At 53.0% G+C, this 25,093-nt stretch overlaps 9 protein-coding genes across 9 annotated transcripts; 4 read left to right on the top strand and 5 right to left on the bottom strand.

The window, feature by feature from the left end:
• Positions 1-1,753: 1,753 nt before the first annotated feature.
• Positions 1,754-3,715, top strand: Z517_11016 (uncharacterized protein; the record flags this gene model as incomplete). Its single annotated transcript, XM_013424624.1, has 5 exons — positions 1,754-1,813; positions 1,866-2,000; positions 2,051-2,406; positions 2,465-3,421; positions 3,475-3,715. 5 exons carry the CDS (start codon positions 1,754-1,756, stop codon positions 3,713-3,715), a joined length of 1,749 nt encoding a protein of 582 aa, XP_013280078.1.
• A 393-nt stretch (positions 3,716-4,108) lies between these two features.
• Positions 4,109-5,824, bottom strand: Z517_11015 (uncharacterized protein; the record flags this gene model as incomplete). Its single annotated transcript, XM_013424623.1, has 1 exon — positions 4,109-5,824. The coding sequence occupies one exon, from the start codon at positions 5,822-5,824 to the stop codon at positions 4,109-4,111; it is 1,716 nt and encodes a 571-aa protein (XP_013280077.1).
• A 584-nt stretch (positions 5,825-6,408) lies between these two features.
• Positions 6,409-9,429, bottom strand: Z517_11014 (uncharacterized protein; the record flags this gene model as incomplete). Its single annotated transcript, XM_013424622.1, has 1 exon — positions 6,409-9,429. The coding sequence occupies one exon, from the start codon at positions 9,427-9,429 to the stop codon at positions 6,409-6,411; it is 3,021 nt and encodes a 1,006-aa protein (XP_013280076.1).
• Positions 9,430-9,878: 449 nt separating this feature from the next.
• Positions 9,879-11,474, bottom strand: Z517_11013 (uncharacterized protein; the record flags this gene model as incomplete). The annotated part of the gene is made up of 1 exon (XM_013424621.1): positions 9,879-11,474. One exon carries the CDS (start codon positions 11,472-11,474, stop codon positions 9,879-9,881), a length of 1,596 nt encoding a protein of 531 aa, XP_013280075.1.
• A 2,101-nt stretch (positions 11,475-13,575) lies between these two features.
• Positions 13,576-15,154, bottom strand: Z517_11012 (uncharacterized protein; the record flags this gene model as incomplete). The annotated part of the gene is made up of 3 exons (XM_013424620.1): positions 13,576-14,131; positions 14,215-14,863; positions 14,917-15,154. The coding sequence occupies 3 exons, from the start codon at positions 15,152-15,154 to the stop codon at positions 13,576-13,578; spliced, it is 1,443 nt and encodes a 480-aa protein (XP_013280074.1).
• A 665-nt stretch (positions 15,155-15,819) lies between these two features.
• Z517_11011 (uncharacterized protein) lies at positions 15,820-17,269 on the bottom strand (the record flags this gene model as incomplete). The annotated part of the gene is made up of 7 exons (XM_013424619.1): positions 15,820-15,879; positions 15,935-16,070; positions 16,122-16,129; positions 16,184-16,319; positions 16,378-16,698; positions 16,754-16,864; positions 16,926-17,269. 7 exons carry the CDS (start codon positions 17,267-17,269, stop codon positions 15,820-15,822), a joined length of 1,116 nt encoding a protein of 371 aa, XP_013280073.1.
• A 1,048-nt stretch (positions 17,270-18,317) lies between these two features.
• On the top strand, positions 18,318-19,120 carry Z517_11010 (uncharacterized protein; the record flags this gene model as incomplete). Its single annotated transcript, XM_013424618.1, has 2 exons — positions 18,318-18,425; positions 18,491-19,120. The coding sequence occupies 2 exons, from the start codon at positions 18,318-18,320 to the stop codon at positions 19,118-19,120; spliced, it is 738 nt and encodes a 245-aa protein (XP_013280072.1).
• A 980-nt stretch (positions 19,121-20,100) lies between these two features.
• Z517_11009 (uncharacterized protein) lies at positions 20,101-21,939 on the top strand (the record flags this gene model as incomplete). Its single annotated transcript, XM_013424617.1, has 1 exon — positions 20,101-21,939. The coding sequence occupies one exon, from the start codon at positions 20,101-20,103 to the stop codon at positions 21,937-21,939; it is 1,839 nt and encodes a 612-aa protein (XP_013280071.1).
• A 518-nt stretch (positions 21,940-22,457) lies between these two features.
• On the top strand, positions 22,458-24,939 carry Z517_11008 (uncharacterized protein; the record flags this gene model as incomplete). The annotated part of the gene is made up of 2 exons (XM_013424616.1): positions 22,458-22,517; positions 22,579-24,939. 2 exons carry the CDS (start codon positions 22,458-22,460, stop codon positions 24,937-24,939), a joined length of 2,421 nt encoding a protein of 806 aa, XP_013280070.1.
• Between the last annotated feature and the right edge of the window lie 154 nt (positions 24,940-25,093).

Genomic DNA, 25,093 nt, shown 5'->3' with positions numbered 1-25,093 from the left:
CCCTGCCAGTTTCAGTCCGTGATACAGTGTTGATCGATCCACCCAGTCTGAGCTCAAATGACAGCCGTCTCGAAGGACCATCTTCCTATGAGCTCAGCCAGAGTCAGGTTGGCGCAGTCTGCCAAGGTAATTGTTCATCAACTCCAAGGCTGTTGTCATTTGGTATTCAAGAGGTCCCTTTCCCTTGTGGAGTAGTGCCTCACTGTCGCTGAGGGGTCAAGTAGCTAGCTCTATCGACATCGCGGCGCCCTCAGTCGATCAGCACCTCGGTCTCGGGGTTCAACTCAACGTCCCCCCAGCGGTCAGGGTGGCTCTTCTTTTCGACCTCACCGTCAAGCTCGGAGAGTTGATAGTCGGTGTGCCTCTCATTGAGTTATCCGGAGCCACTGAGGCAGATCTTCTGGGGCCTTTCTGGAGCTCGGGCGGGGAAACCTTTCTAGATGTTGGCTCTAGATGTTGGCACTGGTGGGATAGGGGGCTTTCTGTTTTACGTCAAATGCCAATGGTGGCGTACAATTCCTGTGTTGTCTGTGCATTGTGGATCGATCAACGCACGAGGAACCAAGGTATGTGGTAAGACAGAGGATGGCGAAGGGGGGGGGGGGGGCTGATAGCAGTCAGAAAGTCCTGTACCTGGTGTACTCGTATCTTTTACCTGGACATGCGCATACAGTACGAGTAGTAGTTGTAACAGTGGGAAACGAGGAAAGGAGGGGGAAACAGAGTGAGTGGGTGAGTGGAGTTGGTAGAGTTTGCTTGAGGCTCCGGTCGAATTAGATCGGACCGGACCGGGGCTTGGAGGATCCGCTCCCCTTAAGGCCAACCAAGTTGCTAAGGCCAACCTCCCCCCGTTTCCCCTTCGCCTTGACCATCAAGCGACGACGATGGAGAACCACTTCGACTATCTTTTTCGCCTGTTATTCGAACGCCGATCGCAGGTCTGGACTACCAATCTACGGAGCGACATGAACCTCGTAAGGCAAGGATGGACGGTCACCTGTCTGGTTCTGTACAAAGTCCCCCTCCGCATGCAGTTTAACCTGCTGTGTCTGCCTCAACAAGACAGCAGTGTCATCCATGTTGATACCTGTTTAGGATGTGCCGAATACCTATCGAGCGACGATCAATTGATCCCTCCATCAGAGACAAATAGTCACACGGTCCCACTCACAACGCAAGCGAATGATCGTCCTCGGAGACGCCTCCGTCACAGCAAGGGATACCTGCATGTTTGACAAAGTTGTGTTACCTCCCCTCTTTCATCCACCAAACATTCAGAGGATGGAGCCCAGGAGTCTTGCAGGTCATTCCAGTCCTCAACCATTTTGCACATCTTCATGAGACCTTTCTCCATGTGTCCGTCCACCCTGTCACCTTGCTATTACGGAAGTTACCCGGCAGAAACCACGGAGGTGTCGACCATCATTCCCAAATTCTGCATGAATACTTGGCGGTGAGACGCAAACTCCTCGCCGTAGATGACGATGCTGTGCCGGATCAACGTGCATGACAGCCACTGCCGTGAAGGAAAGGACCCTGCCTCTTTTGCGCTCGGAAAGGGCCACACGGTTAAACAAGGCGCACATGCTCAGGGTGCGGGATGTGGCTGCTTCTCTTCATAAACTTGGTCTGCAGCGACTTCACTCTTGTGTGCTCGACGTGTTGACGATTCGTATTCTTGTCACTGCGGTCTTCGTGGCACCCGATATCTTTAGTCATTTTTATCTTCACGTGCTCTGAGTTGTCGCTCTCGATGGCCGTCCCGGAACCAAGCCAAACACGACAGAAGAATGTTTTTGTCCTGTGTTTCGATGTTTGTTCACCGAGTTTCAGCGCTTGATGGCGTCCACTGACAACTTCTCAAGGGCACGGGCAACAAGTTCAGCGGGAAGGACACAGACAGCAACATCCTGAAACTCTACAGGATGCTTGACCGCACCGATGTGAACATGTATACCTTCTACCAGCCAGGCATTGGGACATATGTCAGTTCTCATTCAGTGAGTGGCAGTAGATTCCCCGTGGGATGAATGAAATGCTCACCAGATAGATCCAAACTACCTCTACATTGGGCCGTATTCGATCATGGTACTTGAAAACCAAAGATGAGGCTGTCGGCACATCATTTGCAGACCATGTAATGGGCGGGTACAAGTTCCTCATGCGCTACTACAGCTGCGAAGATGACTTGTACTTCTTCGGGTTCAGCCGTGGAGCCTACACAGCTCGTTTCCTTGCCGAGATGTTAGATCATATCGGTTTGCTCGCCGCTGGCAACGAAGAGCTCATCAGGTTTGCTTGGAAGACTTACGCCAAATGGGCTGCCAGAAAGAATGATGGCAGTGACCAGGCCAAAAAAGATGAGGAGGAGCAGTATGAATTTATGCGGGGATTCAGGGAAACCTTGTAAGTTTTATCCATCACCATCGGAACCTCAGCGCGCAGCTTCTGACACCCTGGGCAGCAGCAGGCCAGTTCGGCGAATTCGGTTTCTTGGTTTGTTCGACACGGTCAACTCGGTGCCAAGATTCGAATCGGCCTGGATGCAACGAAGCAAGTTTCCTTACACTGCTCGTTCGTCGGCAAAGGTGATACGGCACGCCGTGTCGATCGACGAAAGGCGGGCGAAGTTCCGTCAAGACCTGGTCAGTGGAATACAGAATCAAACCGAGGACCACGGACGCCATCACATACGTCGCTATGAGTCCGACCTTTTGCAAATGAACGAGAAGGCACAAGCGGAGAAAAACCACGCGGAGCATACGGCACAGGGAGGTCCGAAGATTACATTGACCACCTCATCAGGCGGTCAACTTGTAGTCCCAGGAGCCGAGCTTGCTTCACAGAGCTCCTCCGAAAGTCTCGCTGCTCCAATGCATTCTCCTTCTACTGAACATCTCCGGGAAAGAGCAAAATCACCTCGAAAGCACGCTAGACGTCGATGGTCACAACCCAATCGACCTCAAGACGTGCAAGAAGTCTGGTTTGCGGGCGGCCATGGAGATATTGGCGGAGGGTGGGAAAAGGGAGATAAAGAACACTGGATGCTCAGCCATACGCCGTTAGTGTGGATGGTCCATGAGGCCGAGAGCGCCGGGCTGAAATTTGACCCTGGGTATTGCTTTGATGGTTCTAACGCCTGTCTTGATCCGACTCAGGAGCTGACTTGTCACAGCAAGATGGCTCGTTTAGGCTGTTCGCCCCATGCAGTGGACGAATTCGGCGAGAAAATTGAGGACACCACTACGCGCAATTCCTTCCACCAAACCTTGGAAAATTGCTACACGGATGCCACAATCCACGATTGTCTGAAGTATAATGGGGGGCTGCCTCATGGGACAGTGTGTTTTTGGAAAATGATGGAATATCTTCCGTTTCGAAGAATGGACTTGCAAGATGGGAAATGGAAAGCTATTCGCTGGTACGTTGTGAAGCCTGCAAAGCTTTCGAATGAATCGCTAATCATTGACCAAGGCCACTTCCCATGGGAGAGACTCGGGATATACCAGATGATGCACAAATCCATATCTCAGTGATCCGGCGCATGCAGGCCGATCCGACATACCGTCCAGGCAACCTGATCATCGGTGGAGGTGGCCGGGGAGTTCGGAGAGCTCCTGAAAAGTATGGCATTGGGGAATGGCAGTCGCACATGTGGGAAGGTGATATTATCAAGCATACCTTTGTGCGGAAGCAACCGTCTTCGGCTGACTGAGCTCTCGAGGTGGCTGGCAGAGTGGAATTGGCCTATGAGGTGTTGCGATGGGTGTTTGACTTGGTGATGAGAAAGACGTCAATATGTTGAGTAGGGGGGTGAATTGTCGACCCTGGTCTTGGGTAGCTGTGGAATCGGCAAGATAGCTGAGTGAATAAACGACATGGCACTTTCTGTGAAGGGATATCTATTTGTTGGTGAGGAGTGGCAGTCTTTGTGTCTAGTGGAGGAAGGACTGTTTCTTTCTCTGCAGGAACTTAGACCCTCATCTCGTGACTATACAGATAAGTTTCCCTGAGAACACGCGGCAGCTTGGTCAGGATGTTATGGTCCTGTGCGGTCTCGCTGTATGATAGTCATGGTTGAGCCGATCCCAGAGGCCTCTCTGTATTATCAAGGCCATCGAGGCTCATCAGACCCCAATGGATTCGGCATAATGTCCCACCCCACGGGCACGCCGTCGATGGTCGCGGAGTGTTTGACGGCCTTGAGCAGGCCGAACCCGGACATGCGCTCCTCGAGGTATTCGGCGGGCACGTCCTGCATGGTCCCATAGTCGGCGCACTTGAACCCAGTGTTGCCCGGGTACTGGCCTAGGCTGCGCAGGTATTTCATCGTCCCGGCCAGGCTGACGCTGACTTCGTACGAGTAGCCAGAACAGCCGGGCTGGGACTGGCGGTACAGCGCGGCCATGATCCCCGCGGCGAGGAAGTAGCCTGACGCGTGGTCCAGGGCCTGACAGGGCATTGGGCGCGCAGCGCTACCCGCGCCAGAGGTACCGACACCACCAGCATTGTGAGGAGCAGCACTACCAGTAGTAGAGCCGGCATCGTCCCTCGCAGAGGAAAAATGTTCGGCCTCCGACACATTCATGCCCGAGCACGTCTGGACGAGCGAGTCGAAGCCGCGCCGGGCACGCCAGGGCCCGTCGGCCCCGTAGGCCGAGAGATTCGCGCAGACGATCCCGCGTCTGATGCCCTTTTGTCTGCGTCGCGCGATGAGTGCGTCGATCGACAGGCCGCGCCCTGCGAGACTGCCTGGGCGGTAGCCCTGGAGGAAGACGTCGGCGTCGTCGAGGAGCGAGAGTAATATCTCCTTGTCGCTTGCGCTGTTGCTTTTGTGGTTCTCCCGCGCACGCGCAGAGGCGTGCGAGGGGTTGTCGGCTTTGGCGTCGGCGCCGGGGTCGAGGTCCAAACTCGCGGTGCGTTTGCCCCGTGCTGTGTCGCGGTCGATGACGGGGAGGTCGGGCAGGCCGGGGCTGGTGACCCAGAGCACGTCGGCGCCGTGCGCGGCCAGTGTTCGTCCGGCTACGGGGGCTGCGATGACTCGACTCATCTCGAGGACTCGGACGCCGTGGAGGGCTTTGGCATTGGAGTTGTCGCCACTGTTCTGCTGGGACATTCTTTCCTGCCAGCCGCCTTGACTGCCGTCACCACGACCACCAGCGAGGCCATCGTCGACACTACCGATCTCCCTGATCTGAATAGGGAAATCCCTAATCGCCTTCGCATGGGGAAGAACATCCCACTGCTCATAGCTCCTGAGGGCGGCGACCACCGCGCCAGCCTCGAGCGCCGTATTCTCCAGATCCACGCACCGCCACCTGCCCATGGCGGCGGCCACGGCCTCTCGGTCAGCGTCCGCACCGCAGCCCAGAACCTCGAGTGCCCGCGCGCGGTGGTGCGGGAAAATGTCGTGCACGCGCACCCACCCGTCCGAGGTGTGGTGGAGGCCGCCGACGGCGCTGTGCGGTCGTCCGCCACCCGGATGGGAGCCCGCGATCGTGTGGAATCGCTCGGACCGGAACTCGACTACGGCGTGGTGCAGGGGGACTGTGACCGTTGGGACTGCCGTGTCGTTACCCTCGTCATCGTCACCGTCGTTCTCGTTCTCGGCACCCCGATGGCGCTGGGACGTGTGGATCAGCGCCGCAAGTAGAGCCGTCAGCGCGATGGACGACTGCGCCAGGTTTCCGATCTTGAACGACGAGGGGAGACCCAGGGCGTCTGCGTCTGGGAGGCGGACGGACCCGAGGGCTTTTGGTGGAAGACCCAGCGTGGTCCAGAGATGGGTGAGGCTGTCGACGGTGCTGAAGTGTCTTCTGTCCATAGTTGGTTTGGGACGGTGTTGGAATGAGGGGGTCGGCCAAAAGTCTTTGCTTTTATTCAGTCAATAAATCAACCCATCATGCATGATGGGATTTGATGACACGCCGTGGATATCCGCGCAGCTACCGCTACCGCTGGGATTGGGACTCCGTGATTACTTAGAACCAACTGTAGATACGCAAGGACTCACAACATGTTCCGAGGTAAGGTAAGGTACATACTCGGGATATGCCTATATCGGACTATTGGAAACGGCCGTGTCCGGTCCCGCTCAGCCGAAAGGGCGCATACACAATGAAAGTCACAAGGCGTGAGTTTCTTGCTTCTGAATCTCTTGTGTATACATAGATATCTACTACAAATACATACATACAATTGATACTGTCTCAAAGTCAGGATGCTCCCTCTATCCCACCGTAAGCATCATTGCCTTCTAACACAACATCAATGCCATTCCTGCACACTGCAGACGCCATCTCCATCTCCATTTTCATACCTTTCATGTTCATTTTTCATTTCTCGTCTTCAATCCAGTTGCAAGCAACAGGTTAGTCCGTGCACGGTCGTTGACTATACCATATAAGGTCACTTTCTCGCCAGTCGGCCTTCTCTGCCGTAGATCCCTTCCCATTTCTCCCAGTCTTCTTTCTGCGACTGGCCATGTCCCTCCCATGTGTTGGGATTTCCTTTGAACCAATATTCGGTCATCTCTCGCTCGAGGTCTTTGACATCGCCGGCCTTGAGGCCGCTGCTCCCATAAGAATCTGCACCTGCGCCGCACGTCATCTTCTCCTGATGGAGAAAGAGCCTGGCGGCCAAGTACACGACCGGGTTGGCGGCTCTGCACAACATTGCCTCTTTGATCACGCTTTCAGCAACCACAATACTCCCCCACGATTGCTCTTTCCCGGGACCATACAATGCCTCCAAGCTTGAAGGGCGAAAGAGACATATTCCATAGTCTTTGGTTCCGACAACTCTCCGCAACTTCAGAAGCTCTGCGTCACCTTTCTGTTCGTTGACAAGGTTCTCAATCCATTTGCTTAATGGTCCGAAAGCCCGAGCTGCTGCGGCATTTTCAGAAAGACCAGCACATTTCCCAAGTACCTCACCTATGCGGCCGTTGCGCAAGTGCGTCAGAGCGTTCAAGTACACCTGGCCACTTTCGTTCTGGAACTGCGGCAGCATCGACTTCAGACGCTTTGCCGCTGCCGGTCGCTGAGCTCTGTTCACAGTCCGTTTTTGGGATTCGAGACAGCAGATCATCATCTGTAAACTGAAAGCTTCATTGAAAATGTCGATTGTGAGTCCGAGCGCGTTGGCAGCAGGGTGATCGACCGGCGTGACAGAGGGTACACCGCCATCTGCCATTACCCAGATAGCATGCGCGAGATGTTCAAAGGCGGCGGAGCATCGGCGCTCCATGGAGAAATAGTCAAACATCAGCCCCGGCATCTCCGCCGCGAAGCTGTCAGACAGCCTCCCCAGAGTGCGGACCATCTTGGTGCGCAGTGTTGAAAGCGTCCTCTGAGGCGGAGTCTGCGCTGGAGAGCCGGCTGCTACATAATAATGGCGCTCAAGGTCCTCGAAATATTGTCGACTGAAAAGATGCTCCTGGAGCCGATGCGCAGCTTCGTCGATCTTCCGTGTCTCTTGGCCCTGCCACCGAACAAACAGATTTTTGGCAATGGGTGACTGTTCGTATGGCCGTACTGCAGGATTCTTTCTGAATCGAAAGCCGCGGGAATCTTTAGCTAGGCTTGTTATAGACACTCCACTGCTGAGCAGAAACCTGTTTCGTGCTTGACCAAGCGTTTCAGGGCGGCCACCAACGAAGATTTTCTCGGGGTTCTGGTTGCGGATCACAAGCTCCATGTCGGGCCAGACGGGGGACTGGGGCGCCACGATACGTAGTGCATTATAAAGGTGGCAGAGCATAGGAACCTGAAGCGTACTGTTGACATGCACCAAGCCCAGAGTGTGCCACTCCAGGTGTAGTTCGGTTTTCATCGTGCCGCAGGTGACAGGGAAGTCCTTCATCAGCGGAACCTCCACTCCAGCGTCGTTTACCTCCGACTTGCTGCAAATCTTGCCTTTGATCCATATCCCATACCCATCGAGCGATCTGGTAAGATGGTCGTGCCATTTCCAGCGTATTTCGACGCCGTGTGTCTCATACCACTTCTGGTGCTCCTCGACCCGAAGTTTGATCACGTCGAATGCTTGGTTCAGATCCTGAAAGGCGCGAATAGTCTTGATCGTGCCCACTCTCTGAATGTCAAGCTGAATTTGTAGGGCCAAGCTGACCCAGATGGGGCAATTGCGGTTCTCAAGGATATGCCTGGCCGCGTGCAGAATCTCATCCTCAATAAACTTTCCCCGGAGCATTAGGGAAAGCAGGGAAAAGTTGGGTAAGATCCTGGACAGCTCCGACTTCGCCTTCTGACTTGGGTTCTGGGCGTGAAATAACCGCGGATCACAAACCCTGGTGGATGGAAAGGGTGGTACCCGGACGCGAAATTCATTTTCCAAGCTCGGGAACGTTGGCGGCATCTCCTTGAGGATGTGAATGTATGTCCTAGCCATCCCCCATGGTATGTAGAGAAGAACGTCGCATATTGAGCACCCACAGATGATAAACACCATCGGCAAGTCTGCGTCCCAAGCTTTCTTGCATTGATACGAGGGCACAACATGAAGTTTGAAGATGAGAAACGGTAGAGAGCCGGTTGGATACCTCGCTGCAGGGTACGCCGGGGGCCGCTGCAGGCTGGCCTCCAATTCGGCTTCCGCTTTGCGGACCAGATCGACTGCCAGGTTTGTGATAGCGGCAGCCTGCATCAATTCGATGCTTCCACTGGCGTACAGATGCCAAGTAGACGCGACGTAGGTCCGTACGGCGAAAACTTCCTGCATGAAGGACCAGATGGCGAATAGGAATTCGGATTCAGCCTCAGGGTCATCAAAGTCGATCTGAGCACGAGGGCTCCCGGGCTTGGCTTCCGCACAGGTGATATTGGTTGTGTCTTCTTGGTCCACCTCTTCGTCGGAGAGTAAATCCTCGACTTTCAGATGCTGGAAGATGTTGTTGACTGGCGGGCGGGGTGTTCCCTTGTCGGTCTCTTTCTTCTGGGATGTGGGCTTTGACTCCTTGACTATCTCGTAGCACGGTCTCAGCGTTTCAAGGGCAAGCTCGAGAAGTGAAGCAAAGTGAGAGTGTTTTTCATCGAGGACAACGTTGGTGGCAGCTTTGCTCCTAAACCACCTCGAGAATTCCCGCCTGGCTCGGATTGTGCGTTCCCAGATGACCTGCATGGATCGACTAAGGATGACCTTTGGTCGCAGCTTGACAATGCATTTGGCCATTTCCACCAACTCGGCAGTTCTGACGATGCATACAGGCTTCATTGTCTTGGATCTTTGAGCCTTGCGGGTAGTGCCCTGAGCGGACCTACGGGCTTTTGCCTCAGGTCTGGGTTGTTTGATGTTTGAGGCGTAGCCGGCTTGAGCCGACTTCTCAGCTAGCCATCCTGCTACGGTCTCGGTATCTTGCTTGTATTGCTTATAGGCAGATACCATAGATGGAGGCAGCGATGGTTTTGCCATTATGAAGATTTTGTGAGGGTTGGCGAGGCGGGAGGGACAGAGGGAAGTCACTGAGCACCAGGTCAGAATGGCTCCTATCCAGAGACGCGGAAGAGGGGGGATGATGAAGATGATGATCCTGTTGCAGTAAATTGGACACTACCTGGGTAGCGAGGTATGTCATTCAGAGAATGGGAGACATTTGGGTCGAGGCTGGTAGAAGTGAGTCGTGTGAAGGGAAATGAGACATGAAATGGAAGATGAAACGGCGCCTGCTCTCACTTCGACTTCGTGGTTTCCTCTTGCACTGCCGTGTCCAAAGCCCAAATATCAACTCCTCGTGCCTGCACTCTGAAGATGGTCCTTCACAATCAAGTCCCATATCCCTGCGCTCCGTCAGGATTCTCATCACAGTGTGCTCGTGCCAGTATATGGCACATGGCCAATCATTCCAACTTACGCAAAAAGGCTCATCTTCGAATTTTGAAAAACCAAGCATATCGGCTCGCCAATGATAGCTTCTTATGGCGAGAGGCTTGATCATACCTCTTGAGAAGAGCATCAAACCAAATGGCGCCATCAGGTTCCACTATGTCTACGTAAAAGAACTGCTCAGCCACGACACGCATCTGTGGCCAGGTCACCGCTCCCGTCAAATGAGCTTGGAAAACTAGGAGTGGGCTGAACCAGGATTCATCAAGCATGTCGGCCTTCCAGATACTGTCTCGATTTCTGTGTTCGCAGAGTGCTCCCACATAAAGGATCCAGAGGTATGCGGATGCGAAATCTAGGCGGTCGTTAACAGTGCTAGATTGATATGCTTTCGAAAATGTCAACTTCAGCTGACCCATCAGGTTAGCTGAGCAGTCTCGAATGTTGGTACCGCTAATGGTCAAGTCACCAAACATCTCTCGTGCGAGATAGTTGAGTGCCACTGATAGTGCTGCCTGGGTGTATCTTTCGGGCTTCCTGGCACTTGCCATCCAAACCCCTTCGACGAGATCATGAAACATGTCATTGAGGCGACTTAGGTCGATGAGAGCGGAGACGGTAACATATATGTAAGCAGCCTGCTTGTTCGCGACCGAGCCCTTCGGGGTAGGGCCCTCTGTGGACGACGGTTGCATGCTCGCGTCCCCCACGTATTGGCAACGTCGAAAAAGGGCTCGGAGCTCTGGGAGAGTGCAGCTTGCATGGAGTACGTGGTTCTTGGGAACTCCAAGGGGATGTGGCGGGACCTGCTCTTTCAAAAAGACTTCTGACCTGTCGCGAATCCATTTGCCCACGGATGGGACCGTCCGCTGTCCACTGGTGGCTGCCGAGTGACAGATAATGTACAACAGCCGTTGTGCCATGGGTGCGTCGAACTTGTTGCTCTCTTCTATTAGCTTCAGCAGGGTTGCGCCATGGATAATGGCTGCCTGAGTGTTCCCACAAAAGCATTCTGCATCGAAGAGCGAAAATATGTGGCGCTTCAAGTTGTTCTTTTCTTCCACAGACGATGAACTTGTGTGCCTTTCCAGCTTTTGGCGTAACAGCTGAAGGCTGCGCATGCGCATCTGAAGCACCAGTTTTCTCATCTCCTTGGGGTCTGGCACACAGTGACTCAAGTATTGACTATACGTCGTCAAGCGCGCGAGCGCCGTGCCTTCATCCCGCAAACTTGCCGCGATGTCGGCCCATCCACCCCGAATATAAGGCTTTTCGAAGTCGTGAGCTAGCTCACTAGATATTTTTCGGACGGCGAGAGGTGTGTAGTGGGCACGCAAGGCGACGTCTCTAGTGAAAGTGAGGATACGGTTCAATTCAGGGGTAATTTCGATCGCAAAGCATCGGAATGGATCTGAGTTGCCTCCAAAGGCGGCCACCTTCGACAGCTGGTCACCGTTGCCGTCTTCACTCTGGGCATCGACTTCTGTACCCTGAGGAAGCCATTGTGGGAGGTGGTCACCGCGTCTCCAGTCATGAGAAACGCGGGCGGCATGGGCTCTTGCGCGGGAGGAATCGAGTTGCTTCTGCCGCGGTTTTTGACCAGGATCGTGGTGGATGAAGGTGATGGCCACCATGGCTCCAATGGGTCACACGAACGTGCGCTTCCAGAGAGAACACAACATCTCGATGCGCCTGGTATCGCTGCAGTCTCAGAGCTCCTGATACCTTAGAGCATTTTCGCCCATGAGGACGTCAACGCGATGGAGTTGTGAATTTCAGCCTTTGGATGGTTCGATCACCCGCTTTAAACACCACAAGCGGTTGCCCATGTCACCCCACTCTCGTCATGGTATAGCACACGGAGCAACTGCATTGTGGCGGAAGGTAGCCGCATTGGAGCATATGTACCTCGTACCGAGCGAGAATATCGTTAGAGGGTGAGAGCACCGAAGGTGGCCTTATCTTGCACGGGGGGTGAGATAGGGTAATGAGACCCTGGGACACAAGGAGATGCCCTGAGTAAGCTGCTTGTCTGCTGGGTCCAGCGGGCTACTGGAAAGCGAACCAATCTTGTGATGCGGACATGATGAAGCCTTGCCGTACGCGGTAACAGATCGTGTCGCGCTCCCTTTATGACTCAGCGCCTGTGTCGACGACACTGACCCGTAGCTAAGCTGTGCGCCTGGAACGCGGGAAAGCCGAGTTTTTGTTCATGTACCGGGTACGAAGGACTGTGGCTGCCGTTGTAGCTAAAACGGCTCGATTTCCACAGCTACTTGCTAGCGAGCTAATGATAGAGTGTATAGACTGCGTAGCGACGGCCGAAGCATGCCCGTCGTACTTGGGGGAGGATCACCCGCATCTGCGCGTCGATTCATGTATTTGTGGACGAGAGCCCGTTTGTCTTTAGGGTCGCGGGGATGGGAGGTGGCGCGGAGTGACTTGTGCGCCGAGTACATGATGTGCATCGACCATTGGGAGGTTGCACTGTGGCTTGTGAGGTACTTTTGGTTGGCTTGGGGCGAGGACAACAAGCTGTGTGGTGATAACGAGGAGGCGACGGCGGCGGCGGTGGTGGTGGTGGTGGTGGTGGTGGTGGAGGAGACGCGGAGGTGGATCGATCGATGTGCTTGTATCCTCATCCACGCCAGCACGCCAAGGCCCTTGTCGGTGTCCTTTTCACACCCAAACCCCGCCAGGAACAGAGAAGTGAAGGAGAAATCGGATGGGCCATTTTCTGTTTTCGGTCAGCGGAGGAAATGAAACGCTGCCAGAACTCCGCAGGGGATCGGGCATAGGGTACGAATCGGCAGACCTCGAACGGGCTCGAAGGGTTCGTACTCGCATCTCTATGGTTGTTATTCCAAACGAGAACCAAGCATCAAGCGTCATGCATCCGCATGGGAAGAAAAGCAATAAGGCGGAGCCGGTTCTGTACCTCGTCGATGCTTGGATCAATAGATAACTTGTGCCTACCGAATACGGATCATGGCGCAGGGGATCTTTTGGAGCCTGGTCAGTGCCCTTGACCATGCTCGATATAGACAATTTGTAGTTGCCGAATGTGGATCATGCATGGATCCATATTAATAATAGATCGTGGATTACGGTTCTTGATCGGACCGCCCTGGATGTGGCCTGGCCTAGCCTATCCTAGCCCTACGGTAAATTACATGGGTTCAGATTGGACCTACCCAGCTCGCCAGGTGGGTAGGTGACCTGGAGAGTATACCACCTACAAATATGTACCTCGTAGGCCTTTGTTACTCGATAAATGTGGCTGGTGTTTGCGACGATGAATGGTTTGGACGCATCTCTTGGGAACAGGTACAGATATTCTCTCCCTCTCGTGTCGAGATTGAATGGTTATATCCTATTTGATCCAGTGTCGTTGACAAAGACAGTGAGGTCATCATCCGCCACATGGTGACATAGATTCCAAGAAGACCAAACACCCCTTGTCACTGGGTATTGTCGTTGGGGGTAGCTAACCATGTGGCCGGGCCCCTAGGTACTTTTGCAACCAGCGGCTCTGGACGAGTCGAGTCTCAAAGCCACAGCCCACAAGCCAGTTTGGCATGTTTCGGAAGCATCCTTTTGCCCACGTCATTGCCGATGGTTAACCGTATTGATCCTCCTTCTCGCGCCTGGCACAGCCTTTTTGACACATATTCAATACCCATGTGTCTCTGCTAGGCGGATATTCGCCACCTACTCATCACATCTTCCGCCTGCTCAGGCCGCAACACGCTGTGCTACTCCAGGAACGCTCTTCTCAGGCACAGTCGCCACCTCCTCCTCCGCCTCGCCTTTCGCCTTCAGTCTCGCTTCCGCTTGCTCGTTCCACTCGAGCATATGCAGGCACACCCCCTCCAGCGTGTCGTGGCTCGTGTTGTATCCCAGCTCTCGCCTGGCACGCGAATCGTCGTAGATGATGACGAGAGTGGAGTAGTTGAACACGGCGGGCTGAAGCATCGAGAGGTCAAAGTTGGTGACCTCGGGTAAGAAGCCGAGATAGCGGCGTCGGAGGAGCATGTAGCCTTCGATAAGATGGGCGATTAGGAGGAGCGGGAGAGGCTGGACCTCGGGCCATCTGATGGGCGTGCTGGGGTGTGCCAGGGTCGACATGGCTCGGTACAGGTCACTGTAGCGGAATGGGGGACCAGGGTCGCACACCGCGTAGGCATTGCCACCGATATCGTGGCCCGCGAGTAGCCGCGCTTCGTACAGGAGGTGAGCGAGAGATACGTTCTGGGCTGAGACGTATTGCAGGACGAAAGGGGTCAGCCACCTATTGTGAATGTTTATGCTGTCAGTTTTCTCTTTCTCGGTCCTCAACGGCCCAGGTAATGTGATGAACGATGGGGTACTAACGTTTGCAGACCTCCACGCCGCAGATAGTCATAGACCACGGAGTTCTTGTTCTGGTCTCCATGGCCATAGATGGTGTGTCCGGGTCTAATGGCGCCAGTCCTGAACGAGTCCCTCTTACTGTCAGCGTCTCTCACCAATTTCTCCGCCAACGCCTTGGTATAAGCATAGCAACCTGCAAAGTTCTCCAGCTTCAGGGGTGGCGGTTCGCCATTCTCCGAGAGCTGAACAAAGTTTCGCGGGTGCTTCTCCCACGGGTAGACGAAGAAATCGAGAGGTCTGATAGCCGTGCTGCAAGATGAGGTCGCGATGAATACATCACAGCGCGCCGCTTTCGCCGCCTTGAGGACGTTCTCCGTGCCCTCGACGTTGACCTTCATGTACGTGTCGAGGAAGTCTGCCTTGCGGTAGCCAGCGTGGATATAAGCGACAGTATGGAAGACTGTCAGAGGCAACTGTGCATGTTCGGCCGGCCACGGAGTAGTGAAGACCTTGGAGACAGAGGCTGCGTCGGTGACATCGGCCTTGAAGTATGGGACACGCTGCTTGACCGCTTGATCTCGCCGAGGTGCTTGGAGGTCAGCGATGCGGATGGCCAATGGGTTTTCTCCTCGTATGATCAGGTGCTCGACGAGCCAGCCGCCGACAAGACCTTTTCAATTGTCAGAATGGGGAGCGACATCAGCCACGCGCTGCTGAATGTACCTGATCCTCCAAACACGACATATCGCCTGTTTTGCTTTGGCGGGAGATCCTTTTTGAAATCCGGCCTCTCTCGGCGGCACTTCTCATATGCGGCTAGAATTTCTTCCTTCGTCCACGGCTTACTGGCTATCTTCTCGGCTTCTTCTGGAAGGACTGACATGGCCCGGTTCACGTGATAGAAATAGCCAAATAAGAGCAGGCCGGTGGCGGAGAGTAATAGGGTCCATGAAAGCTCCATGGCTCCAGAAATAAGGAGGTGGTGAAGGCGAGGAAATGATGATGGTGATGATGAGGAGGAAGAAGAAGAAGAAGAAGAAGAAGGGAATCAGCCCCGTCTGACGCTTCTTGTCTTGATGAGATTCACTCGTGGCATTGCTGGGCAACTGGGCAACAATTGAAAACTAGGCGCCTGAATAATGATAGGCGGTCTTTGTCAAATGCTGCTTCAAGAAAGGTTTACGAGGATTTGTCGACCTCGGGTTCCGAGTGCGCGGCCGTTTGTGCGTTTCACCACATGCAGTTAGAGCGATGCGCGATACGGTAATCCCATCCAATCAAGTTGATCCTGGGTGGACATAGTACTGCCCTACAACTAGGTACAAGGTATATACATTACGGACCGACGTGCTGCGTGCCGACGAAAAGCTACGAGTAGGTTCAAGCAACAGGGGCTGCGGGCGTCGATTGTTGCACCCTAGCATGGAGTCTGAAAACGGATTGTATATGTACAGTATGTACTACGTAACCTACACCTGGTTCGATGATTGACTGTGCCGATACAGCCAAAGTCCCTGGGGTATCGAATTGAAGTGTCTTTTTTTCGCTTTCCATGATAGCTTTTCCTTGAAATTGTCACTCCAGTATTATGTGTATATGCATAGACTCTTCGAGAAAAGACTACCGCTAGATGCCGTTTTGCTTCAGAAATTTCGTAATAACATCGAACGACCCCGTAGCATTCAACTACATTTTGACATTGATCAGTTCCTGGTTCGAGGATAGCAGAACGTGAACTTACAGCAAAATTCACAGCGTGCCCACTCTTCGGCTGGATATAGGTAACAAGAGGCTTAGCCGCAGGGAAGACTTGACTCGGGCCTGTTTCAAGGAATCCCGGACAGTACCCTCCGCAGGCAATCAAGTCATACTCGCCGCTATGTCATGTCAGTTATGGGAACCTAACTCGGATCTCAGACGAATTCTACCTCAGAATCTAGAGATGATTAGCTGTTGGTTGTCCTGGACAGATGAGTCTTGCAAGACATACCAAGACAGGGCCGGTGAACCCCGGAGAAGAGAAGTTGGCCGCTCCAATACTGATTCCTTCCAATAGGCCGGTGGGTTGTTTGTTGTCCTCGGTCCATTGCACCACTTTTCGATCATAGAAGGGAGGTTTGAAGAAGCTAAGTACTCGGTCAGCCTACAGATGATGATCACCAAGTACATTGCTGAGAGTCGTACCTCTGGATATTGGAGTAGACGTCGGCCCAGGTTGTCCAGCCACCGTCTAAGCCTCCAAATCTGAAGGGATCTTCTAGTTTCGCGAGCAGCGTAGTGCCTCCTGAAGGAGGAACGACGTTGTAGGCGAAGCCCGTGAGGACCGCTGCATCCACCAAATCCGGATCGCTATTCAGGACGCCATTCGAGTACGCGCTTCCAAGACTATGGCCCACAAGCGCGACCTTGCTGGGAGGATGCCCAAATTTACCGCTGCGGATAACCTTGACAAGTTCCTTGACGACAGCCGTGTGTATCGAAGTCTGCGCCACATAGCCAGAGACGCTGTGGGAAATGGTCAGTGATGACGAGCAGATCCGTGAATGGGAAGGGGACTTACCTCTGGGACTCGCCGAGACCTACTCTGTCATAATAGAAGATCGAATAGCCTCGCGCCACGGCATATTCCACGAAGCTGTAGTTCTCCGGTTGAATGGAGGGATCCCAGTAGCTTTGTCGTCGGTTAGCTTCTTGGATGTTACTACTTGTAGGCCGGGTGCTGGGAAGCATACTATCTGTCGTATCCTCCGCCGTGTGTAGCTAGCAGGACCGTTCCATTTCCTCCACTAGCTGGCTGACAAAAGGTACCAGCTACCGTGTAGACAGCTGTCTCGGGTGCAGTAGGAGGCGTGACTGGCTGGAAAACGGTCATGGCATCACGTCGTTGCCCCTGAATACTGTATGCCGCTGCATCTTCGTTTGTCTCGAGCGGATCGAGTGCCCACTTAAGGTTCAGAGTGGTCAGGTTAAGAGGAATATTGTACTCTTGACATGTTTTCACCGTTTTCACTGAGAGAATGGGAGAGCTTTGGACTAAGGTTGTCAGAGAGAGCAGAGAGAGGAAGAACGCCGACATGGTAAGAGAAAATTGAGGAATTGGGGGATCTGAAGAACGGCGAGAAGGTTAGTACGTGCAAGGAGGGCTCCAGATCTTTAAATCATTGCTTCTGTCATGTTCATTGGAAAATGCAATAGCATCATTGTCTGCTCTTGGTCACAGAAGCTCGCCATGATCGGTTAGAGTTGAGGTGTTCTGCTGAAGGAGCGTATTCGCAAGTATTTGTGTTCATGTCCACGCCAAAGCTCCGCAGAGGAGACGCTGTCTGTACTCGGTAAGGTTGACGAAGTTCTCTTACGATGGGTGCAACTTGAGCGTATTTGTATACGACGAAGGTTTGTAGGTAGGTACCCAAGTATCTCTAATTCAGAAAGGCTCGGGTGCTCAGCCTATGACCATTCCCGAAATGGCAAGGCCGCCGAGTGGTAGGAATACGCACATCTTACTCGGTATTATTTCATCATTCCTACCCTGGAGTCACCTCTAGCCTGAATGCCATGCCCGTCTCGCCGTTCACGCCCACCATACTCGGAGTTCGCTAGCCTCATTCCCTACCTTTGCCATCGATCGAACCCTCAAATCTCGACCTTTGACCTCCTAATATCAAACCTTGATCACTACAAGCGCAATTCCTACCTTGAGGACACAGATGAGTGATGCACAGGAACTCGCGTCGATACGAGGAGATATTTCACGTCGTAGACGTAGTCTTAGGGGAAAGAGTAGGCCTTCTATCTGCGGCAAGAAAGGCGAGTGGCTTTGAAATCAAGATCATACCCCATACACCTCATTTTTCACTCTCCTGAGCGAAGAAACGAGGACTACATCCTCTACTGCCTTCTTTCCAATTTGGCTCCACGCGTTGCCAAGATGATTGTAAGGCCTCCTCCACGGAACGCGACATTCCGGATCACGCCTCCAATCATTATAGGCGACAAATATCAATCGAGTAAAAACCGTGTGGGCACCTCAGACTCTGACTAGGTACACGAGCTTGACAGGGTAAGCACTTGTATCACTACCCAATTGATCTGTATCGATTACAATAGAGCGACGAAAGGAACAAATGGTCGACACGAGGCGAGAAAAGGCAAGTTTTGCCTGGAAACTGTCAATTGGTCTCTTGATTGTCACTCTCTTGACAAGCCTCTGTACCTGGGCAGATTCGGTCAAGGTGCGCTTCTAGCAGTGAAACATATCTTCATGTCATTTCACACACTGAATACATTCTCTCAATAGTCTAGATGGTACATCTTTGATCCTGTGGCACTGCAGAAACTGGTCGACGAAAGCCTGGAACTCTATCCTGAATCTACCGCCGGCGCGGTGCACCACATCGTCACGTCTCTTCGCGAACAATATGGACCAGACCTCATTGGTGAGGACCCATTCCCTCACGCTACGCCGAATAGCACTGAGATCTCTCCTATCTCGCCCTACGCCTCGCAATGGGTTTTCAACAATGCTGGTGGGGCCATGGGAAGCATGTACATCATCCATGCCAGCATCACCGAGTACCTGATCATCTTCGGCACGCCTCTTGGAACGGAGGGGCATAGCGGCCGCCATACCGCAGACGACTACTTCTACATCCTCGAGGGCGAGCAGTGGGCGTACTCTGCCAATTCGTTGGTTAAGGAACGCTACCCGAAAGGGACCATGCACCACCACCCCAAGGGCGCTGTCAAGCAATACAAAATGCATCGCGGTTGTTTCGCCCTTGAGCTTGCCCAAGGTTGGATCCCACCTATGCTGCCGTTTGGGTTTGCTGACACGTTGTTTTCCACATTGGATTTTCCGACATTTGCCAATACGGTGTGGTTGACAGCGCAAAAGATGGTGTGCTGTTTGCTGGTTGGCAAGATTTAGCTGGAGAGCTGCAAACTCAAACATGTCTCGAGGCGACGGCTTCATAACTGGCTTTCGACAATCTTGGACCCGGACATCCTCGCCCCAAGACTTGGGGTAGAATGCGCTTCCAGCCTTGCGGAGCTGGTGGAACGGGCGAATGAACAGCTTTGTTGGATGACAAGTAAACAGTCGCGATGCTCCTCGTTGTTTGTGCGCACTTTACCAGTCGACTGGTGATGTATGATACCGGAAAGATCGACAAGATCAGTTTGGACCCTTGTATATTGTCGAGTTATTTGTCTACTTAGCCGTATGGCCAACTGCCGCGGACGAAAAAGTGACTATCTGGGTACCTTTGGTACAAAGCGGTAATGGCAGTTTCTGTCTTCACTGCCCTACCTATCATATCTGTGTACCTGTAGCTTGTACGAGTAGTTTGTCTCTGACTGGGCCAGTATATTGGTCGAAAATACGCTCTTTTCGTATGGAATTTACGAGACAAAGGCGCAAAAGTCCATTGTGCAAAAGCAAGCTACAAGGCCAGCCTATAAGCCATCCATTGACTGAAACTACACCACGTGTGCGTGGTGAAAGGAAATGAAGTGCTGCTCGTGCATAGATGTGCAGCTGCGAAATTGGACGCAGCCTCCACCTGCGCAGCTCGCAATTTCGTTCAACCACTGAGAATTTCGTCTCGGCCACCAATCATTGCCATCTCAACCATCATGTTCCTCCGACTCCCTTGTTTTCAGCTTTACTCCCGTACTCTTGCCAATCTGGACGTCTGCAGGTGTACAGTTGGTTCATGCAAAACCAAAGGTGATGCGACGTTGGGATTTGCTACCTGACGGGATGTTGAAGATGAGCCCTGCTGATGCTAAATCTCTCAAATAGAAACGCTGCCTCCCTCCAGCAGACAACATGTTGTTTGAACAGGCACTCGCCGAACATCTTGGCTTCAAGCCGTCCCCTCATTTTCGCCCTTCGATTCGTCCATCATGAAGGTTACTGATGCTCTTTTGCGCCTCGGAGCAGCCTCTCTTTCACTCGCTCTTGTCTCAGCACAAACCATTGCTCAGATCAATGGGAATCGCTTTGTCTCACCGTACCGCAACCAAAATGTCTACAACGTCACAGGGTTGGTCACTGCCATCGGTCCAGATGGGCTGTGGATCCGCTCTACCACTCCAGACTTGGACATTCGTACTTCTGAGTCGGTCTATGTCTTCGGCCGTATCTCCAGCAATGTTACCTTGACTACGGGTGATATCGTTGTGCTCGACGGGATTGTGTCCGAGTACAGGTCCAACTCGGCATATCTGTACATGACAGAGATTTCTCGGCCAACCAATGTAAAGGTGCTGTCCCGGGACAACGAGGTGAAACCGGTTGTTCTGGGAAAACAAGACACCAGCCCACCGACAGAGCAGTTCACCTCACTGGACCATGGTGATGTCTTTGAGGTCCCGAACAATGTCAGCCTGATCTCCGTGGTAAACCCTGTGCTTCAACCATGGTCCTACGGCCTTGACTTCTGGGAGAGTCTGTTGGGCGAGCTGGTCACCGTCAAAAGACCAAATGCTGTTGGCAAACCGAACTCGTACAATGAAACCTGGGTAGTTGGGAATTGGAGGAAGACTAGCAAGAACAAAAGAGGGGGTTTGACTCTAACTCCAGGAGATGGCAATCCTGAAGCCATTATTATCGGTGCCCCCCTCGATGGTACCGTCAATCCGGAAAACATCAAGCTAGGGGACGACCTCGAAGACATCACCGGTGTCGTGTACCAGGAATTTGGGCTGTACTACATCCTTCCGTTGTCAGCCATTTCCATCATCGACTCGAAGCAACCGGCATTACCAGACCCTATCAGTTGGGACTCGAAGGGGAGCTGTAAGAAGATCACAGTGGGACAGTATAATGTTGACAATCTGGCTTCAAACTCCGCCACCCTGCCTGGCATCGCTTACGGTATTGCCTACTATCTCAACTCTCCGGATCTGGTATTCTTACAAGAAATTCAAGATAATAGTGGTCCTACAGACGACGGCGTCGTAAGTGCCAATATCACATTGGAGACCCTTGTGAGTGCGATCGAAGACGTCGGGGGAGTGTCGTACAGCTACGTTGACATCGATCCTATCAACGACGAAGACGGCGGCGAGCCCGGTGGCAACATCCGCGTCGCCTATCTTTACAACCCTGACATCCTACACCTTAAGAATCCCAACCCAGGCTCCTCCCTTGACGCCAACGAAGTGCTCCCAGGTCCGTCACTGAAGTACAACCCTGGCCTAGTCGATCCAACAAACTCAGCCTGGCAAGACAGTCGTAAACCGCTGGCGGCAGAATGGGAAACGGTTAAAGATAAATCTACACTTTTCACTGTGGTCGTCCACTTTACATCCAAGGGTGGCAGCTCCTCGATCGAAGGCGACCCGCGCCCGCCTGTCAACCTCGGGGTAGATCAGCGCAAGACCCAAGCGAATGTGACCGGAACATTTGTCTCGCAGATCCTTGATCACGATCCCCACGCCGCCGTCATCGTCGCAGGAGACTTTAACGAATACGCATTCGTGGAGCCTTTGAAGACCTTTACTGCGGTCTCTGGGCTCGTGAACATGGATGACGCTGCGGGCATTACCCCCACCGAGAGATACACATATATTTTCGACATGAGTTGTGAGGAGTTGGACCATATGTTTGTGAGCCCCAGAATAGCCGGCACTCCTGGAGCCAGGCCGGATTTCAAACACGTACATGTCAATACATGGGTGGCATACGCCGATCAGAAGTCGGATCACGACCCCAGTGTGGCGAGGCTGAATATTTGCTAGACGATGATTTTGCAGTAGTCTTCCAGAGTTGGGAGCATGACGGGAAATACTTTAGGCGTAGAAAGCTGGGACAAAGAAGAAACTGCCAACATTTGGCTCTCAAGCAATCAGGCAAGCTTGCAGGAAGGCAAGCGCAATGTAAAACCATCTATTTGCAATTCGAACTATGGTGACGAGCAAGGGTCGCTCAGTATTGGCTTCCATGGAGCCCTATAGATACCCAGAGGACAAGAAAGCGCAACATCCGTTCAATATCTAGATATATGTACTAGGTAAATTACCAGCTGATGGCCGTGCTTTCTGCCCCATCAGACAAGGCTGAACCGCATTACGTCATTCGTCACTCGCCAATCCGCAAGGCTGCGAGAATCGGAGGGTGGATTTGTTCCTAGCAAAAGAGGAAACATGTGATTGTGCGCACACTTGTCACTCGTTTGTCACTACCGGCGCCGTGCAGATATATTATTTCGTTGGTCGCACACTCCCAGATGATCCTTGCTTCTAGTCAATGACCAAAAATGAGTGGCGCGGCGACGGATTTCAAGCTGAGCGCGGTCCTGCGCGGCCACAAGAGTGATGTACGCATTTCATGTTTCGACACATGGCCATACCGCACCCAGACTGACCATGAGAATATAGGTCCGTGCCGTCCTACTTCCTGATCCCTCCTTTGCAGCAACAGCGTCTCGCGATGGCTCAACCAGAGTCTGGAAACGGACGTCCACATCCCCGCCGACCTACGACGACACGGAATCATCCCACGGCGCACAGTTCAAGACCTGTCTTGCTTATATCCCCCCCTCAAAAGAATACGAAGATGGTCTGATTCTCTCTTCTGGCCAAGATGCGCTTATCGAGGCTCGACAGCCATCGTTAACAGCTGACATGAATGCGGACGCTTTCATGGTGGGGCACAGCAACCAAGTCTGCTCGATAGATGTGTGTGCGCCGGCAAACTATTTTGTGAGTGGCAGTTGGGACGCTACAGCAAAGGTGTGGGAGATTGGCAGATGGGAGGTCGCGTATGATCTGACAGGGCACACGGCCACGGTTTGGGCAGTGCTCGCTTTCAGCAGAGAGACAATCGTCACCGGCTGTGCTGACCGTGCGATCCGAGTCTTTGATATCCGAGGCAAGATGTTGAATTCGTGGGACGGTCAGGACATTGTTCGCGCTCTGGCAAAGCTACCCGAAGGTCATCGTACAGGTGCTCAAATTGCCGCCGCAACAAATGATGGCATTGTCCGTCTCTGGAACCTGAAAGGCGAGCTCATTGCCTCGTTGGTCGGCCACGAGTCCTTCATATACTCCTTGGCTGTACTTCCTTCAGGTGAAATTGTGAGCTCTGGAGAAGATCGATCCGTCCGCGTCTGGGACGGACAGTCCTGTATCCAGGTGATTACGTTGCCCGCCATCTCAGTCTGGTCAGTGTCTACCGCTCCAAATGGCGACATCATTGTTGGCTCAAGCGACAAGACGGCACGCATATTCACGCGTGACCCGGAGAGGGTGGCCGATGCGGAAACACTTGCGGCGTTTGAAGAGTCTCTGCAAGCGTCGAGCATTCCTCAACAGACTGTAGGGCAGATCAACGTGACAGATCTACCCGGTCCTGACTTCCTCAAACGAAAGGCCGGTTCCAAAGAAGGCCAGAATCAAATCATCAAAGAAGACGATGGAAGCGCCTGTCTATATCAGTGGTCCATGTCTCAGCAGCAGTGGATCAAAGTCGGGCAGGTTGTGGATTCGGCCGCCTCGAGTGGGAAGACAGCGTACAATGGGAAAGAGTACGACTATGTGTTTGACATTGACATTGAGGACGGCAAGCCTCCACTCAAGCTACCGTTTAATGTCACGCAAAACCCTTACGATGCAGCCACGAAATTCCTTCAGGACCACGAACTCCCCATGTCGTATCTTGAGGAAACGGCGAATTTCATCATCAAGAACACCCAGGGTGCGACGCTGGGACAGTCAGTGCCAACGGGAGCTGATCCTTGGGGGACGGAGAATCGTTACCGACCTGGTGATGTTCCCACGTCGTCATATCAACCACCACCGCCGCCATATGCGCCTACCAGACGAACCCTTCCTCAAAAGCAGTATCTCTCTGTCGTGATTGGAAAGCCCTCAGCCGCCATGACGCAAATCATCAAGAAAAACACCGAATACGCCGCCAATGAAATGAGCCTCCAACCTGACGAACTCCAAGCACTGTCAGATGTCGCGCAACAGCTCGAGAAATACAACTTCTCTAGCCCTCCATCATTACCTCCCTCACCCTCCCTTCAATCTGCCATCCCGGCCCTGCTGAAGATAGCGACTCAATGGCAACCACCCGCCAACCGACTAGCTGGACTGGATCTTCTTCGATTCATTGCTGCCGCAGCAAAGGAATTTCCAGTGGAGAATGTCGAGGGCCTCGACGTCGTGGCGGGAATCCTGGGGAGCGGCATCTTCGACGAGTCTTTTGTGCGTACCAACAACAAATTGGGCATGATTGCCATGCGTTTCTTCTCGAATCTGATGTACGGGTCACCTGCTGGAAGGGAACTTGTGAAAGAAAATGTCGACAATATCATCGAAAGCCTCAAGCCACTTGCACAGTATGCATCGTCGGATGTTTCGGTGGCCATCGCACTTACAACGCTGTATCTCAACATTACCGTCCTAATCACGACTTCGACTTCGAGCGATGCCGACAACAACGCCAGCCATGCGCTTGACCTGTTAGGAGAGCTCTCCAAGCTCGTGTCCTCTTTCCCTGCGGTGAACCACTCTGCCTCGTCCAGCAATCCTGCTTCGCAATCCACGGAACCAGCATATCGCTCCCTTGTGGCATTGGGGACCATTCTAGTGCGATTCTCGGGCGCGGATATGAAGTCTGCCGCGGAGCTTTTTGATGTCCCAGTGGCGTTGAGGAAGTTGAAGGAGGGCAAGTACCTGGAAGAACCAAGGTTTCAGACTGTTGTTGCAGAAATTGAAGGGGCGTTGAGATGAGGCTGGTGGATCAGTAAAGAGTACAGATGGCATTGATGATAGCACTGCATAGCGATGGGCAGTAAAAGATACGATGCAGAGCGAAAATAGACGGAACCTCTGGGGACTCAGAAGGTTCTCGACGAGATATGCGAATCATGAATGTATTGATCAT

The sequence above is a fragment of the Fonsecaea pedrosoi genome (assembly GCF_000835455.1).
Source record: "Fonsecaea pedrosoi CBS 271.37 unplaced genomic scaffold supercont1.7, whole genome shotgun sequence".
In the NCBI taxonomy this organism is placed as follows: domain Eukaryota; kingdom Fungi; phylum Ascomycota; class Eurotiomycetes; order Chaetothyriales; family Herpotrichiellaceae; genus Fonsecaea; species Fonsecaea pedrosoi.
Note: the sequence above shows the minus strand (reverse complement) of the source record. Positions and strands in the feature narration are given on the sequence as shown.